Here is a 14,252-nt window from a genome sequence, read left to right on the forward strand (position 1 = left end):
AAATACAATGAAAAAGCTTCTTGGAAGTCAATAAAACAGGCAGAAATTTTGAATTTGTTTTGCTTTATATGTTTATCAGTTAGGTTATATAGGGTGTAAATATGATCAGTTGTGCAGCATTTTGGTATAAATCCAATTTGGCTTTTGCTCAAGACATTGCGCTTGGTAAGGAAGTTCAGACATCTGGCATTCTATAATAAACTAGCCACTATAATTGGCTAGTTTATTATAGAATAAACTAGCCATTTATAGTGAATCAATACTACAGAAAACTTCCCCCAGATCAGTTCACACAGATGCCTCGGTAATTATTAGGGTTAAATTTGTCTCCGTTTTTATAGATTGGGGTTAGGAATTCGGGATTGCTTTCTGTTTGCATCAATTTGAACAGTGTAGTGTTTTAAAATGAGTTGTCCATATATCAGTATTTTGTATAGCTAAGTCCTGGTGTTGGGGTTTGTTTAGGTGTTTCCAATGCTGCCAAAAGTTGTTTGTGTTGATTGCCTCCTCAATTAGTGTCAGTTGCTGTTTGTTGTGTTGTTTTTTTGAGTCTGAGAGTATGTTTGTAGAGGTTTAGGGTCACACAGTAAAGAAAGCATAGATCAGCGTTATAGGGGCTTCACACACACTCTCACACTGACAGACACATAATTGCATGTGCACGCGCACAATCATAGAACAAATAAACGACCAAACATATTTCTGGGCGTCAGACATCATAAAGAACATGTTTATTTTAAAAATAAATAAAAACCAACCCCACAGTCCAGCGCAGAGGACTTCGGTGTTAAATTTCTTCTTGTACTTGCGGATCTCTGGGGTGTCACTCTGCGGTCGGATGTTGGTGGGGTTCACGTTTACCACAGAGCCCTTCCTCTGGCTTTCTCGCCTGATTGGCTCAGGTTTGCTCTCTGCTGCATGGTGAGAGATGCAGAAAAGCAACAAATCAATAAAAAGGACGGTGTAAGTGATTGACCTAAGGTGCTGTGTCACGGCTAAATGACGGGATCATGCTGTGGTTAGGGGCTCCATTCATGGTTGTAGCTCAGTAGGTGGAGTATAGCACTGCCTGCCAAAGTTGAGTTTTTTTTCCCCTATGTGACTTAGTGGGAAGACCACTGTACTAACACTGCCAGAGTTACAGGTTTCAATTCATCTGCCTAAGGAAAGTTCGGTCAATTCTTCATGTTGTTCAAACAAATAGAGAGTGGTAGAAAGCAGAAATACAGTGGATATGGCGGCACGGTGGCCCGGTGGTTAGCACTGTTGCCTCACATCAAAAAGGTCCTGGGTTCAAACCCCGGGCCGTCCCAGGTTCTTTCTGTGTGGAGTTTGCATGTTCTCCCCATGTCTGTGTGGGTTTCCTCTGGGTCCTCCGGTTTCTTCCCACCATTAAAAAGACATGCATGTCAACAACGACAACGACAACAACTTAGTTTTGTATAAGTGCCTTTCAAGGAACCCAGGACGCCTTACACTAGGTAAGAACAGTAAAGAAAACAGATTAAAACAAAGATCAAAAGACCACAGGTTTTCAGTAGTCTTTTAAAAAATGTTAGTTAATACTCCTGCCTGTGCCCCTGACCAAGGCCTGACCAGGGAAAAAGAACTGGGGTTGGTCCCCAGGCACTGCACCGCAGTGGTCCATTGCTCCACAATTGGATGGGTTAAATGCAGAAAACAAATTTCGTTGTAACCGAACAATCACAACACAACGTGCCATGTTCACGTCCACAAGCAGGCTTTGTGATGGTACGCTATCACCAAATGGTGGAAGCCGAGCCTGGGGGTTGACCATCTTTAGTCTGGCCATGAATGATTCTCATTTGAACCTCAGTAGCTTCAGCTGTCATGGCTGGTAGGACTGTTTGAGCTGGTTGGAGTCTGCCCTCATGTATCTCCTGCCTACCTGGCGGCCATTCAGGGTGCTGAGCTGTATAGTCATCCTACTGGAGTCTCTCCATCTCAAGTTGTGACAGGAGCTTCCTTCTATTGATGTTCGATCATTGAGCCACCAGCTGCTTCTGAGTCAGTGTGGAAGTAGGTCCCCTGCTGGTCCACAGTTCTCACATGCGCTTCATATAGCCCCTCTGCAGGGGTCTGCTGCTATGGTAGCAGTCCACCAGTCCCAGGTACTCAGTCCTTGTCCATGAATGTCTTGTTCCAGTAGCCCATTTCTCATCAGGTTGCCATGGTTCCCCAACACCTGACGCAGACCTTATTAACCCGGGTGACTTTCGAGCCTGCATGATTCTATTTATGTTACTCTCTCTCATATCCGAGGTAGCTGGCTTGTATAGCATTAGGAGTCTAAGCCACGATCTCTTACTGGAGACTTGCCCCAGCCTGGTTTGAAATCCCGATCTTTGGCATGGAAAGCTGATGTTCTTACCTACTGAGCCATCCAGCTGCTATGCTATATATCTAATTTATCTATTTTTATGCATATCTTCATGTATGCTTTTAATTGTGTGTGTGTGTGTGTGTGTGTGTGTGTACTCACTAGGGCTCTGTGGTGGTGATATCTGCAGCAGTCTCGGGTCGATGAAGGGCAGAAAGGAGGAGGAGGACGAGCAGGAGGTGTTTTTACCAGTGGGGCTGCTCAGAGACTAATGAAAACAACAATCATGACAATCTGACAATTTTCAAGTTACTTTTTTTTTTTTAACTGCAGAATCATTTTAGGTTGATAATGAGGCTGAATTGTCAGGTTTCACTTGTTGAGATTGTTTTTGACCAACCAGCTGAACAGTTAAAGAGTGCTAACCATTTTGGACCCCCCCCCCCATTCAGCGTAGCAGAAGTTCAAATATAGTCAGAAAGGATAACTGTAAGTCTACACTTGATTTAGATAAAAAGCTGGACAGTGATACTGGGTAATGGGTCATCCACAGGTAATTCCATGATATCATGGACAAACTGTCAGGACTCACTGTCTTACTTTAACACGAGAACGACCAAGGCTGTCAATTTGGCAGTTTTGGATTTTCAAAGTTTAAAAACTTTGTGAAAAAAAAAAGATACAGACCTGTCGCTCCCTGAATGCTCCTAAAATTGCATTTATTTGCATTAAAATGAGTTTTAGATCAACTGAACAAAAAAGTTATGATAAGATCTTCCTAAAATGACCATGGACCGTCAACATGACCGCTCGCAATTTGCGCGTGATGGTGTGCGTCATGTCAGTATTTATGACGTGTGTTGGTGGCGTCATTTCCTTCGTGAAGTTCATTGCTCTGTCCTAGAAACACACTAGCACCCTACAGTGCAGACAAATAGTCTAAACTGTATTCCCAGACAGCAAAATTAAACTGGGCCAGATCTGGGCAGGATGTATCACAGCAACTGGCATGCCCCGGTGTCTTTTTGCACAACTGGCCAATACTTCAGAGGGCCACACTCTGGCCAGAGGCAGGGGGCGGTCTATGGGCGGATGTGATTCCTATGCAGATCTGCCGGACTGTGGGCGGATCCGGCCCAGTGTCAGGTGCTGTGAGGGCACATGTCTGGCTACAGACGCCATTACAGACGCACCATGACTACCACCGAGGCGTTGCACTATTTACAGGTGTTGGACAGCGGCCATTTTAAATTGTTTGAAAAACAGTATTAAAGTTGTTAAAATGATAATGTTGGTGTCTGTTATGAAACTAACTGACATACTAACATATGTAATGCATTAATATCTCAACTAGGTATTTATCTTGACACAATATAGAGGTTAAAAAAACGGCAGTTATTTTGACTGCCCATGGTCGTTTTAGGTACGAGTGAAATCCCGGTCGTTCCAGTGTTAAAACGTGTATGTCTGCACGCAGATCTGCCTGCCTGCAACCCAGCCGTCCAGCCGACTGAGTGTCTCTGTGGGTCCACAGGGAGCTAGACTTACGAGTTGCTCTTGCTGTGATGGGGATCGCGGGGCTGTGGGGGACTGTGAGTAGTTGAGTTCCCGTGTTCGGTGTTGCTGGCTCAGCCCATTATGGGTGGGGCTGGAGGATGAGGTCTTCTGCAGGAGGTCTGGCAGCAAATAAGTATCATCTGAGCATGGCCTAGAAAGCTTTAAAACACACACACACACACACACACACACACACACACACACACACAAAGTAAAAGATGGAGTGAGTGTGAAAACGAATCAAATGGTGTCAGCTTTGTATATGGGTAAAATCACATTTATAACTCAACACTTTGGTTTACTGTTTGGAGGAGACGGTGAGACTAGAGGAACCATTCATAACGTCACAACGATACAAATTCATTTTCAGTTTAAGCTGAACTTCATTTTGCATCCTTAGGCAGTTCTGTTCAAGAGATTTACACACAGATTAAACATAGTTATGCATATGACATCTCTATATGTAAAAAACACATCAAAACAGTCATGACATTCATACAAATCATGTTTAAATGGAGGGACTCTTAACATCCCATCAGAGGGCAGAAGTTGGTACTCTCCATTTAAAACGTAAGAGTCAGAAGAGATGCTGTAAACTAGCGTTAGGGTTATGGTGTAGGGTTATGGTTTCGGGTTGGGGTTTCAGGTTAGGGTGTAGGGTTAGGGTTAAGGGTTTAGGGTTAGAGTTTTGGTTTAGGGTTAGGGTTAAGGTTAAGGTTTAGGGTTATGTTTAGGATTAGGGCTAGGGCTAGGGTTTAGGGTTAAGGGTTTAGGGGTAGTGTTTAGGGTTAGGGTTAAGGGTTAGTGTTTAGGGTTAGGGATAAGGGTTTAGGGTTAGGATTAGGTTTAGGGTTATGTTTAGGATTAGGGTTAGGGTTAAGGGTTTAGGGTTAGTGTTTAGGGTTAGGGTCAAGGGTTAAGGCTTTAGGGTTAGGGATAAGGGTTTAGGCTTAGGGTCAAGGGTTAAGGCTTTAGACTTAGTGTTTAGGGTTAGGGTTAGGGATAAGGGTTAGGGTTTGGGGTTGGTGTTTAGGGTTAGGATTAGGGTTAGGGTCCTACATTAAATGCACTTATTGTAAGTCGCTTTGGATAAAAGCATTGGCTAAATGACTGTAATGTAATGTAATGCAATGTAATGTAATTAGGGCTAGGGTTAGGGTTAGGGTTTAGGGTTAAGGTTAGGGTTAGGTTTATGCTGAGTGTACTCTTGTGAGTTGCGTGAAAGGAGTGTGCCACAGGTCGGCCAATAATCTTCACATAGATCTGGATAGATTCTGTAGTTTAGTTTAAAGTTTCACAGACAGGCTGCTGAGCCAGGCCGTCCTGCAGTACAGCGTGACACTCTGAATGACTAATTTAAAGAACAGAAAAATAAACTGGCAACTGGCTCCAGAAGATCTGAGTCTAAAAAGAAATTAAATGCACTGCTGTATCGCCTTACAAATAAATTCTACGTGCTATATAATTAAAGTTTAATGTTATTAGCATTATTGTTATTATTATTATTATATGATAAGTCCATGATAGGGTGGCATCTATCATAACACCCAGGTATTTGTATGAAGAGACTTGCTTAATTTCTACATTGTGAATGGTCTCTGGAGGCAGCTGACAATCTGGAGGATGGCCAAATATAATGACCTCTGTCTTAATAGTATTGATAATAAGAGAATTTTTATTACACCATTCACTGAGCATTCAATGTCTGCTTTTTGTACATGTACAGTGCATCCGGAAAGTATTCACACCCCTTCACCTTCCCCACATTTTGTTATGTTACAGCCTTAGTCCAAAATGGATTAAATTCCTTTTTTCTCATCAATCTACACACAATACCCCATAATGACAAAGTGAAAAAGGTTTTGTAGAAATTTTTGCAAATTTATTAAAAATAAAAAACTGAAATATTGCATGTACATAAGTATTCACACCCTTTACTCAGTACTTGGTTGAGGCACCCTTGGCAGCGATTACAGCCTCAAGTCTTCTTGGGTATGAAGCTACAAGCTTGGCACACCTATATTTGGGGTATTTCTCCCATTCTTCTCTGCAGATCCTCTCGAGCTCTGTAAGGTTAGATGGGGAGCGTCGCTGCACAGCTATTTTCAGGTCTTTCCAGAGATGTTCAATGGGGTTCAAGTCTGGGCTCTGGCTGGGCCACTCAAGGACATTCACAGATATGTCCCGAAGCCACTCCTTCGTTGTCTTGGCTGTGTGTTTAGGGTCGTTGTCGTGTTGAAAGGTAAACCTTCGCCCCAGTCTGAGGTCCTGAACGCTCTGGAGCAGGTTTTCATCACGGATCTCTCTGTACTTTGCCCCATTCATCTTTCCCTCGATCCTGACTAGTCTCCCAGTTCCTGCTGCTGTAAAACATCCCCACAACATGATGCTGCCACCACCATGCTTCACTGTAGGGAGGGTATTAGCAAGGTGATGAGAGGTGCCTGGTTTCCTCCAGACGTGACGTTTGGCATTCAGGCCAAAGAGTTCAATCTTGGTTTCATCAGACCAGAGAATCTTGTTTCTCATGGTCTGAGAGTCCTTTAGGTGCTTTCTGGCAAACTCCAAGCGGGCTGTCATGTGCCTTTTACTGAGCAGAGGCTTCCGTCTGGCCACTCTACCATAAAGACCTGATTGGTGGAGTGCTGCAGAGATGGTTGTCCTTCTGGAAGGTTCTCCCATCTCCACAGAGGAACGCTGGAGCTCTGTCAGAGTGACCATGGGGTTCTTGGGCACCTCCCTGACCAAGGCCCTTCTCCCCCGATTGCTCAGTTTGGCTGGGCAGCCAGCTCTAGGAAGAGTCCTGGTGGATCCAAACTTCTTCCATTTACGAATGATGGAGACCACTGTGCTCTTCGGGACCTTCAAAGCTGTAGACATTTTTTTGTACCCTTTCCCCAAATCTCTGCTCGATACAATCCTGTCTCGGAGGTCCACAGACAATTCCTTTGACTTCATGGCTTGGTTTCTGCTCTGACATGCACTGTCAACAGTGGGACCTTATATAGACAGGTGTGTGCCTTTCCAAATCATGTCCAATCAATTGAATTTAGTACGGGTGGACTCCAGTCAAGATGTAGAAACATCTCAAGGATGATCAGTGGAAACAGGATGAACCTGAGCTCAATTTTGAGTGTCATAGCAAAGGGTGTGAATACTTATGTACATGCAATATTTCAGTTTTTTATTTTTAATAAATTCGCAAAAATTTCTACAAAACCTTTTTCACTTTGTCATTATGGGGTATTGTGTGTAGATTGATGAGAAAGAAAAGGAATTTAATCCATTTTGGAATAAGGCTGTAACATAACAAAATGTGGGGAAAGTGAAGGGGTGTGAATACTTTCCGGATGCACTGTACATGTAATTTAATTCAGCAGACCTGTGTTCATAGCATGGGTATTGCACCCCCAAGTTGTTAAACATGGAAGTACAGTAGTGCTGTGGAGGTGAGAGGAAAAGTGCAGTGGGGACAAACACAGAAGCATTAGTGAGTCTTTACTCTCTCTGTATATCGGTGTGTACATACAGAAAATGAGCCTCTTACCTTGTTAAGATTCTGGTGTGGTTGTAATACAATTCCATCAGGGATCCCTCTGAAGTACTTCCCATTTTCATTGTGCATGGCAGACCTAGAAAATGGTAGAACATATGTGTAAAGATTAGGCGGGTGCCACCCTGTAAGTGGTGCAGTTGTAGCGCTTACTTTGAGGCAGCATTTAGGTCACAGAGTAAATGAGTATATGAGTATATTGGCGGCACGGTCGCCCAGTGGTTAGCGCTGTCGCCTCACAGCAAGAAGGTCCTGGGTTTGAACCCCGAGGTTGTCCAACCTTGGGGGTTGTCCCAGGTCGTCCTCTGTGTGGAGTTTGCATGTTCTCCCCATGTCTGCGGTGGGGTTTCTCCGGGTGCTCCGGTTTCCCCACCATCAAAAAGACATGCATGTTAGGGTTAATACCCCTGTCTGTGCTCCTGACCGAGGCATGGCAAGACAAACTGCAGTTGGCCCCCAGGCGCTGCACGGCGGCTGCCCACTGCTCCTAGCTACAGAGCTAGGATGGGTTACATGCAGAGTGTACTTTTCCTACGGGAATTAATAAAGTATCTCAAAATCAAAAAAACATAAAAAATAAAAAATGTCGTGTGGACAATGGACAAGGCCAAAAGGAAGAACTTACATCGATCACTGCACCGGATGGGTTTGATATGCATGGAGCATTACTGGGCCCAGAAACACAAAAGCAGTCACAAGGAACACCGCTTGAAAGAGCAACTAAACATTACAAAATTTAGACCTCGTCCATTTTCATAACCACAAGAAGGTGAAATCCATTGATTAATGTTATAGACTGATAACCCTAATGCCATGAGTGCTAGTATAAGACACTTTTTTTTAAAGTTGTCCACCAGCGGTGTTTAAAACCACACAGTTCTCCAATGATTCTGAAAGAATGATTGGCTGATGTTGCTGGGCAACAAATGTAGTTAACACAAAATTTATCTAAGTTATCTAAGGTAGGATGCTCCTTACATACATACAGAACACTACTACTACAGCTACTACTACTACTATTACTACTTCCGGCTGCTCCCGTTAGGGGTCGCCACAGCGGATCATCCGTTTCCATCTCTTCCTGTCCTCTGCATCTTCCTCTGTCACACCAGCCGACTGCACGTCTTCCCTCACCACATCCATAAACCTCCTCTTTCGCCTTCCTCTTCTCCTCTTCCCTGGCAGCTCCATATTCAGCATCCTTCTCCCAATATACTCAGCATCTCTCCTCCATACATGTCCAAACCATCTCAATCTTGCCTCTCTTACTTTGTCTCCAAACCGTCCAACCTGAGCTGTCCCTCTAATATACTCATTCCTAATCCTGTCTTTCTTCATTCTTCCCAGTGAAAATCTTATCAGCTTCAATTCTGCCACCTCCAGCTCCACCTCCTGTCTTTTCAAAAGTGCCACTGTCTCCAAACCATACAACATAGCTGGTCTCACAACCATCTTGTAAACCTTCCCTTTAACTCTCACTGGTACCCTTCTGCCACAAATCACTCCTGACACTCTTCTCCACCCACTCCACCCTGCCTGCACTCTCTTCTCCACCTCTCTTCTGCACTCCTCGTTACTTTGGACCGTTGACCCCAAGTATTTAAACTCATCCACCTTCATCACCTCTACTCCTTGCATCCTCACCATTCCACTGTCCTCCCTCTCATTCACACATAGGTATTCCATCTTGCTCCTGCTGACTTTCATTCCTCTTCTCTCCAGTGCATACCTCCACCTCTCCAGACTCTCCCCAACCTGCACCCTACTCTCACTACAGATCACAATGTCATCCGCAAACATCATCGTCCACATACAAAATACTGTAATATGTAAGGTATACTGTACTGTATGCATGTATGCGGAGGTTTCTCCTTGTTCTGTCACACTGTATTTGACGGTGAAAAGCATGCACGAGGAGAGAGGAGAAAAGTTGAAGCATCGCATCATGGTACATGCGTTGGTCACTACATTTTCAGTTGCATTGTGGGATTTTCGATGGCACGTAGCAATGAATACATTTTGCAGTTAGAATATGGACACTCAAACAAAATGGAGAAAGGTGAATATAGTGCATTATATAGCAAACATGGAGCAATTTTGGTTATATATTAAGTAATCTTGGGTAGCCAGGCCACCAAGACCATCAAGGTCATGGAGCTCTGGAGAAATTCAAACACCAAAATGAGTTAGAAAAGGGCAGAGACCCAGTGGGCTTTCAGCATACATCAAACCCAATAACATTATGCTTGGGAGAACTGAGGGTGGAGCCTGGTGCTGGTGCTCAGCCATGTACTACCCTGCCAACACCAACTTAGTGAGACTGGGGGAATAGTCACCAAGCAGCTAGCTAGCTACTGTTGCACCAATATTACAATGTTTGCACTGGGCACAATTCTATCTTGATACCACAAGGCTCTTTATATGGCTGCAGTGATTTTGTTAGAGGAGGACCCATGAAACGGCATTTGGTGCACCTTGGAGCAGCAAATACTTCCGCAATGTGACATATGTCCAAATGAGACGATTGTGTGGGGTTTTGTGAGCAGGAGTTTGATGTGACTAAGACAATGATGGCTGAGCATTTTCAGAAGGATGTGGACATCAGTACACTATTGGCTAGTTACAGTTTGGTGGTAGAAGATCACCTGTATTCGCTCAATCTTGTCATTCATTCACCCGTTCATTCACTGGACTTTTGGGTTAGTGTGCACATGATGGTGCCGTGTGATGTGATGCAAAAATTATTGTTTTTCAAGAAGAGAAAAACATTTGTTCTCCAAAAACAAAAAGGAGATGAAACATGTTCTTTGTGAAGGTATGGGTGTAAGTTAAGTGCAAATGAAAGGGATTACAACAATGAAAATGTATTTTTCATTTCACGGTATCGTTCAACAACCACCTACAGTACGGAGGTGATGGAGAAGACAATGCAGTTTACATGGTAAATTCCACTTCAATGGCTAGCAGCGATTTTCATTAAAGCACTTTTTATAATATTTGGTCAAACTTTTTTCTACATCGTGGGGCGTCCGGGTGGTGTGGCGATCTATTCTGTTACCTATCAACACAGGGATCGGCAGAGACCAGGATGGCCCAGAAGAGTGGGGTAATTGGCCAAGTAAGATTGGAGAGAAAAAAAAAAAGGGGGGGGGATCCAAAAAAAAAAACTTTTTCTACATCCCGACAGCTATCAAGTCAGTGGATGCAATAAGAAAAAAATGGCGTCTCTGTGGCTGCCGTGGGTGCTGAAGACAGAGACACGACATCTTCTCTACCTGCTCCTTATCATGCTCCTTGTCAGGAGAGGTCTTTGCAAACCGACGTCTCCATTCAGTCTGTACTTGTTGTCCATCTGTCTGGGTGTTCACGGGGGCAGAAGTGAGGGGGTGGGTAGTTTTGCAGGAAGTTTTCAAAATAAAGCTCTTGCTAACTTCTGCCCAAGACCACCTACTGCAGCGTAACCTCCTCCAGAGGGAGGCTGATGGGCAGTGTTGTGAAACCTGACTCAGACAGCATGTCGTAGTTCCGAGCAGCATCACGTGACAGTCAGGAAGGTTTCCACACGAGGTGCTCCTCGCCACACCTTGCAGTACAGCGGGGGCGGGGGGGGGGGCTGAGTGAGACACTGTCTTCTCGTAAGTAACCTCTCATTTCTAGCAGCCTGCTGGTGTTGCAGTGTACACTGACACGTGCTGAGGCTGCACCAGGTCTTGTTTCACAAGCATTCTGAAATGAGTGTTACGCAAAACACTCCTTCACGTGGGGGCCATAAATGAATGGAAGATGACCCCAACCCACCCCTTGTGACACTCAACTTCCTCCCTGGCTTTTGAGGAGACTTACCACTAGTGTAGGTGACAGCGGTCAGCACTTCCTGGGTTATGTGACTGCTAAAGCTGAATGAACAGCGGTGACGGAAGTAAAAAATAAAACAAAACTCACAACCCTCGATAGAATCTCATTAAATGAACATCGGTCGACAACAACACCTTCTTTTGTGTGAAACAAGGACGACTACCCCCAATCTGACCGATGTCCTGGTGCCCGCCGACAACTGGGCCCTTAACAACTGTGATGATGTCTCACCTGTTCCTCTCTTCATCATCGCTGCTACCAAGCTCGTCGCTGGAGGAAGAGTAGTCTGTGGCCTTGTGGTGTCGACCCAGCACAGGCCTCACACCCTGGCCCTGTGGTGGAGAGCAGAGGAAGAGAAAGTACCCTGGTGTGAGGAGTGCAAGACAGCGGTAATGAGCAACACGTGCAGAGAGAGAGACAGACAGACAGACAGACACAGTTAGACAGACAGAGAGACACAGACAAACAGACAGACTGAGAGATGGGGGGGGGGAGACAGAGCGAGAGAGAGACAGAGAAAGACAGACAGAGAGAGAAAGAGAGAGAGAAAAAGAGACAGAGAGAGAAAGAGACAGACAGAGAGAGTGCAAGCGAGAGACAGTGAGAGAGACTGAAACTAAGACAATGAAATGATGAACAGGAAATATTCAAAAGTAATTTTTAATTTTTAAAACAGCCCACAGATAAATATACTGCTCAAAAAAATAAAGGGAACACCTAAAAACACAATATAGACCTCGATGAATGAAATATTTCAGCTGAAAATCTTTATTTATTAGACAGAGGAATGTGTTTAGAGCAAAATAACCTAAGAATGATCAATGGAAATCAAAATCATTAGCCCATTAAGGTCTGGATTCAGAATCATACTCAAAATCAAAGTGGAAAATGAGAACATAGGCTGATCCAACTTCTGTGGAAATTCTTCAAGACGATTCAAAATGAGGCTCAGTAGTGTGTGTGGCCTCCACGTGCCTGTATGCACTCCCTACAACGTCTGGGCATGCTCCTGATGAGACGACGGATGGTCTCCTGAGGGATCTCCTCCCAGACCTGGATCAGGGCATCGGTCAACTCCTGGACAGTCTGTGGTGCGACATCGCGTTGGCGGATGGTACGAGACATGATGTCCCAGAGGTGCTCGATTGGATTCAGGTCTGGGGAACGTGCAGGCCAGTCCATAGCATCAATGCCCTCGACATACAGGAACTGCTGACACACTCTGGCCACATGAGGACGAGCATTGTCATGCATGAGCAGGAACCCAGGGCCCACTGCACCAGCATATGGTCTGACAATGGGTCTGAGGATCTCATCCCGGTACCTAATGGCAGTCATGGTACCTCTGACTAGCACGTAGAGGTCTGTGCGGCCCTCCAAGGATATGCCTCCCCAGACCATCACTGACCCACCGCCAAACCGGTCATGCTGGAGGATGTTGCAGGCAGCAGAATGTTCTCCACAGCGTCTCCAGACTCTCTCACGTCTGTCACATGTGTTCAGTGTGAACCTGCTCTCATCTGTGAAGCGCACAGGGCGCCAATGGCGAATCTGCCAACCAAGATGTTCTCTGGCAAAGGTCAATCGGGCTGCACGGTGTTGGGCTGTGAGCACAGGCCCCAATTGTGGACGTCGGCCCTCATACCATCCTCATGCACTCTGTTTCTCACTGTTTGAGCAGAAACCTGCACATTAGTGGCCTGTTGAAGGTCGTTTTGTAGGGCTCCGGCAGTGCTCCTCCTGTTCCTCCTTGCACAAAGGACCAGATAGCGGTCCTGCTGCAGGGTTGTTGTCCTCCTGCGGCCCCCTCCACGTCTCCTGGTGTACTGGCCTGTCTCCTCCATGCTCTGGACACTGTGCTGGGAGACACATCAAATCTTCTTGCCACAGCACGCATTGATGTGCCATCCTGGATGAGCTGCACTACCTGAGCAACTTCTGTAGGTTGCAGATACCGCCTCATGCCACCTCTAGTGGTGAGGGCACTAGCAAAATGAAAAACTAACCAAAGATCGGCCAGAAAAGATGAGGACAGGCAAATGGTCTGTGGCCACCACCTGCAAATCCATTCCTTTTATAGGGGTTGTCTTGAAAATTGTCTAATTTAAACCTGGTGGAAATTAGACAATTTACCAACAGGTGAAATTGATTCACAAATCAGTGTTGCTTCCTAACTGGACAGGTTGATATCTCAAAAGTGTGATTGACTTGAAGCTACATGTCATTGCTTATGTGTTCCCTCTATTTTTTTGAGGAGTGTAGTTGAGTTATTTCTAAATTGTAAAGAACTTTTCATTTACCTTTTCTCCCCCCCCCCTTTTCTCCAAATTGTACCTGGCCAATTACCCCACTCTTCCGAGCCGTCTCGGTCGCTGCTCCACCCCCTCTGCTGATCCGGGGAGGGCTGCAGACTACCACATGCATCCTCCCATACATGAGGAGTCACCAGCCACTTCTTTTCACCTGACAGTGAGGAGTTTCACCAGGGGGACGTAGCGAATGGGAGGATCACACTTTCCTCCTCCCAGTTCCCCCTCCCCCCCGAACAGGCGCTCTGACTGACCAGAAGAGGCGCTAGTGCAGCAACCAGGACACACAACCACATCTGGCTTCCCACCCGCAGACACGGCCAATTGTGTCTGTAGGGACACACGACCGAGCTGGAGGCAACAGGGGATTTGAACTGGTGATCCCCATGTTCGTAGGCAACGGAATAGACCGTTATGCCACCTGGACGCTCCTACCTTTTCATTTTTTACAATAGACCCTTTCTGGATAAGATTACTGTTTAGTTTTAAATTTCCACGGCAGTGTCCACAGTCGTGGGAGACATGGTGTCAGAACAGGTACATGCATTATCACATCACATCCCTCGTACGTGTAAATGCCAACGCTGTACCACATGACAGGTGTGACAAACATATCACAGAAGTGTGTTTGAGGCAT

At 45.3% G+C, this 14,252-nt stretch overlaps 1 protein-coding gene across 4 annotated transcripts in view; it reads right to left on the bottom strand.

Moving 5' to 3' along the window:
- The window catches only part of si:zfos-2326c3.2 (mitogen-activated protein kinase kinase kinase kinase 4), a 246,232-nt gene that overhangs the window by 23,922 nt on the left and 208,058 nt on the right, over positions 1–14,252 (bottom strand). For all 4 annotated transcript variants that reach the window (XM_056289366.1, XM_056289375.1, XM_056289358.1 and 1 more), the window contains 5 exons: positions 11,538–11,638; positions 7,446–7,530; positions 3,890–4,057; positions 2,504–2,609; positions 759–914 (listed from right to left, as the gene is read on the bottom strand). In XM_056289366.1, coding sequence (XP_056145341.1) covers positions 759–914; positions 2,504–2,609; positions 3,890–4,057; positions 7,446–7,530; positions 11,538–11,638 — 616 coding nt within the window. The remainder of the gene's footprint in view (positions 1–758; positions 915–2,503; positions 2,610–3,889; positions 4,058–7,445; positions 7,531–11,537; positions 11,639–14,252) is intronic.

This window comes from Lampris incognitus, chromosome 1 (genome assembly GCF_029633865.1).
Source record: "Lampris incognitus isolate fLamInc1 chromosome 1, fLamInc1.hap2, whole genome shotgun sequence".
In the NCBI taxonomy this organism is placed as follows: domain Eukaryota; kingdom Metazoa; phylum Chordata; class Actinopteri; order Lampriformes; family Lampridae; genus Lampris; species Lampris incognitus.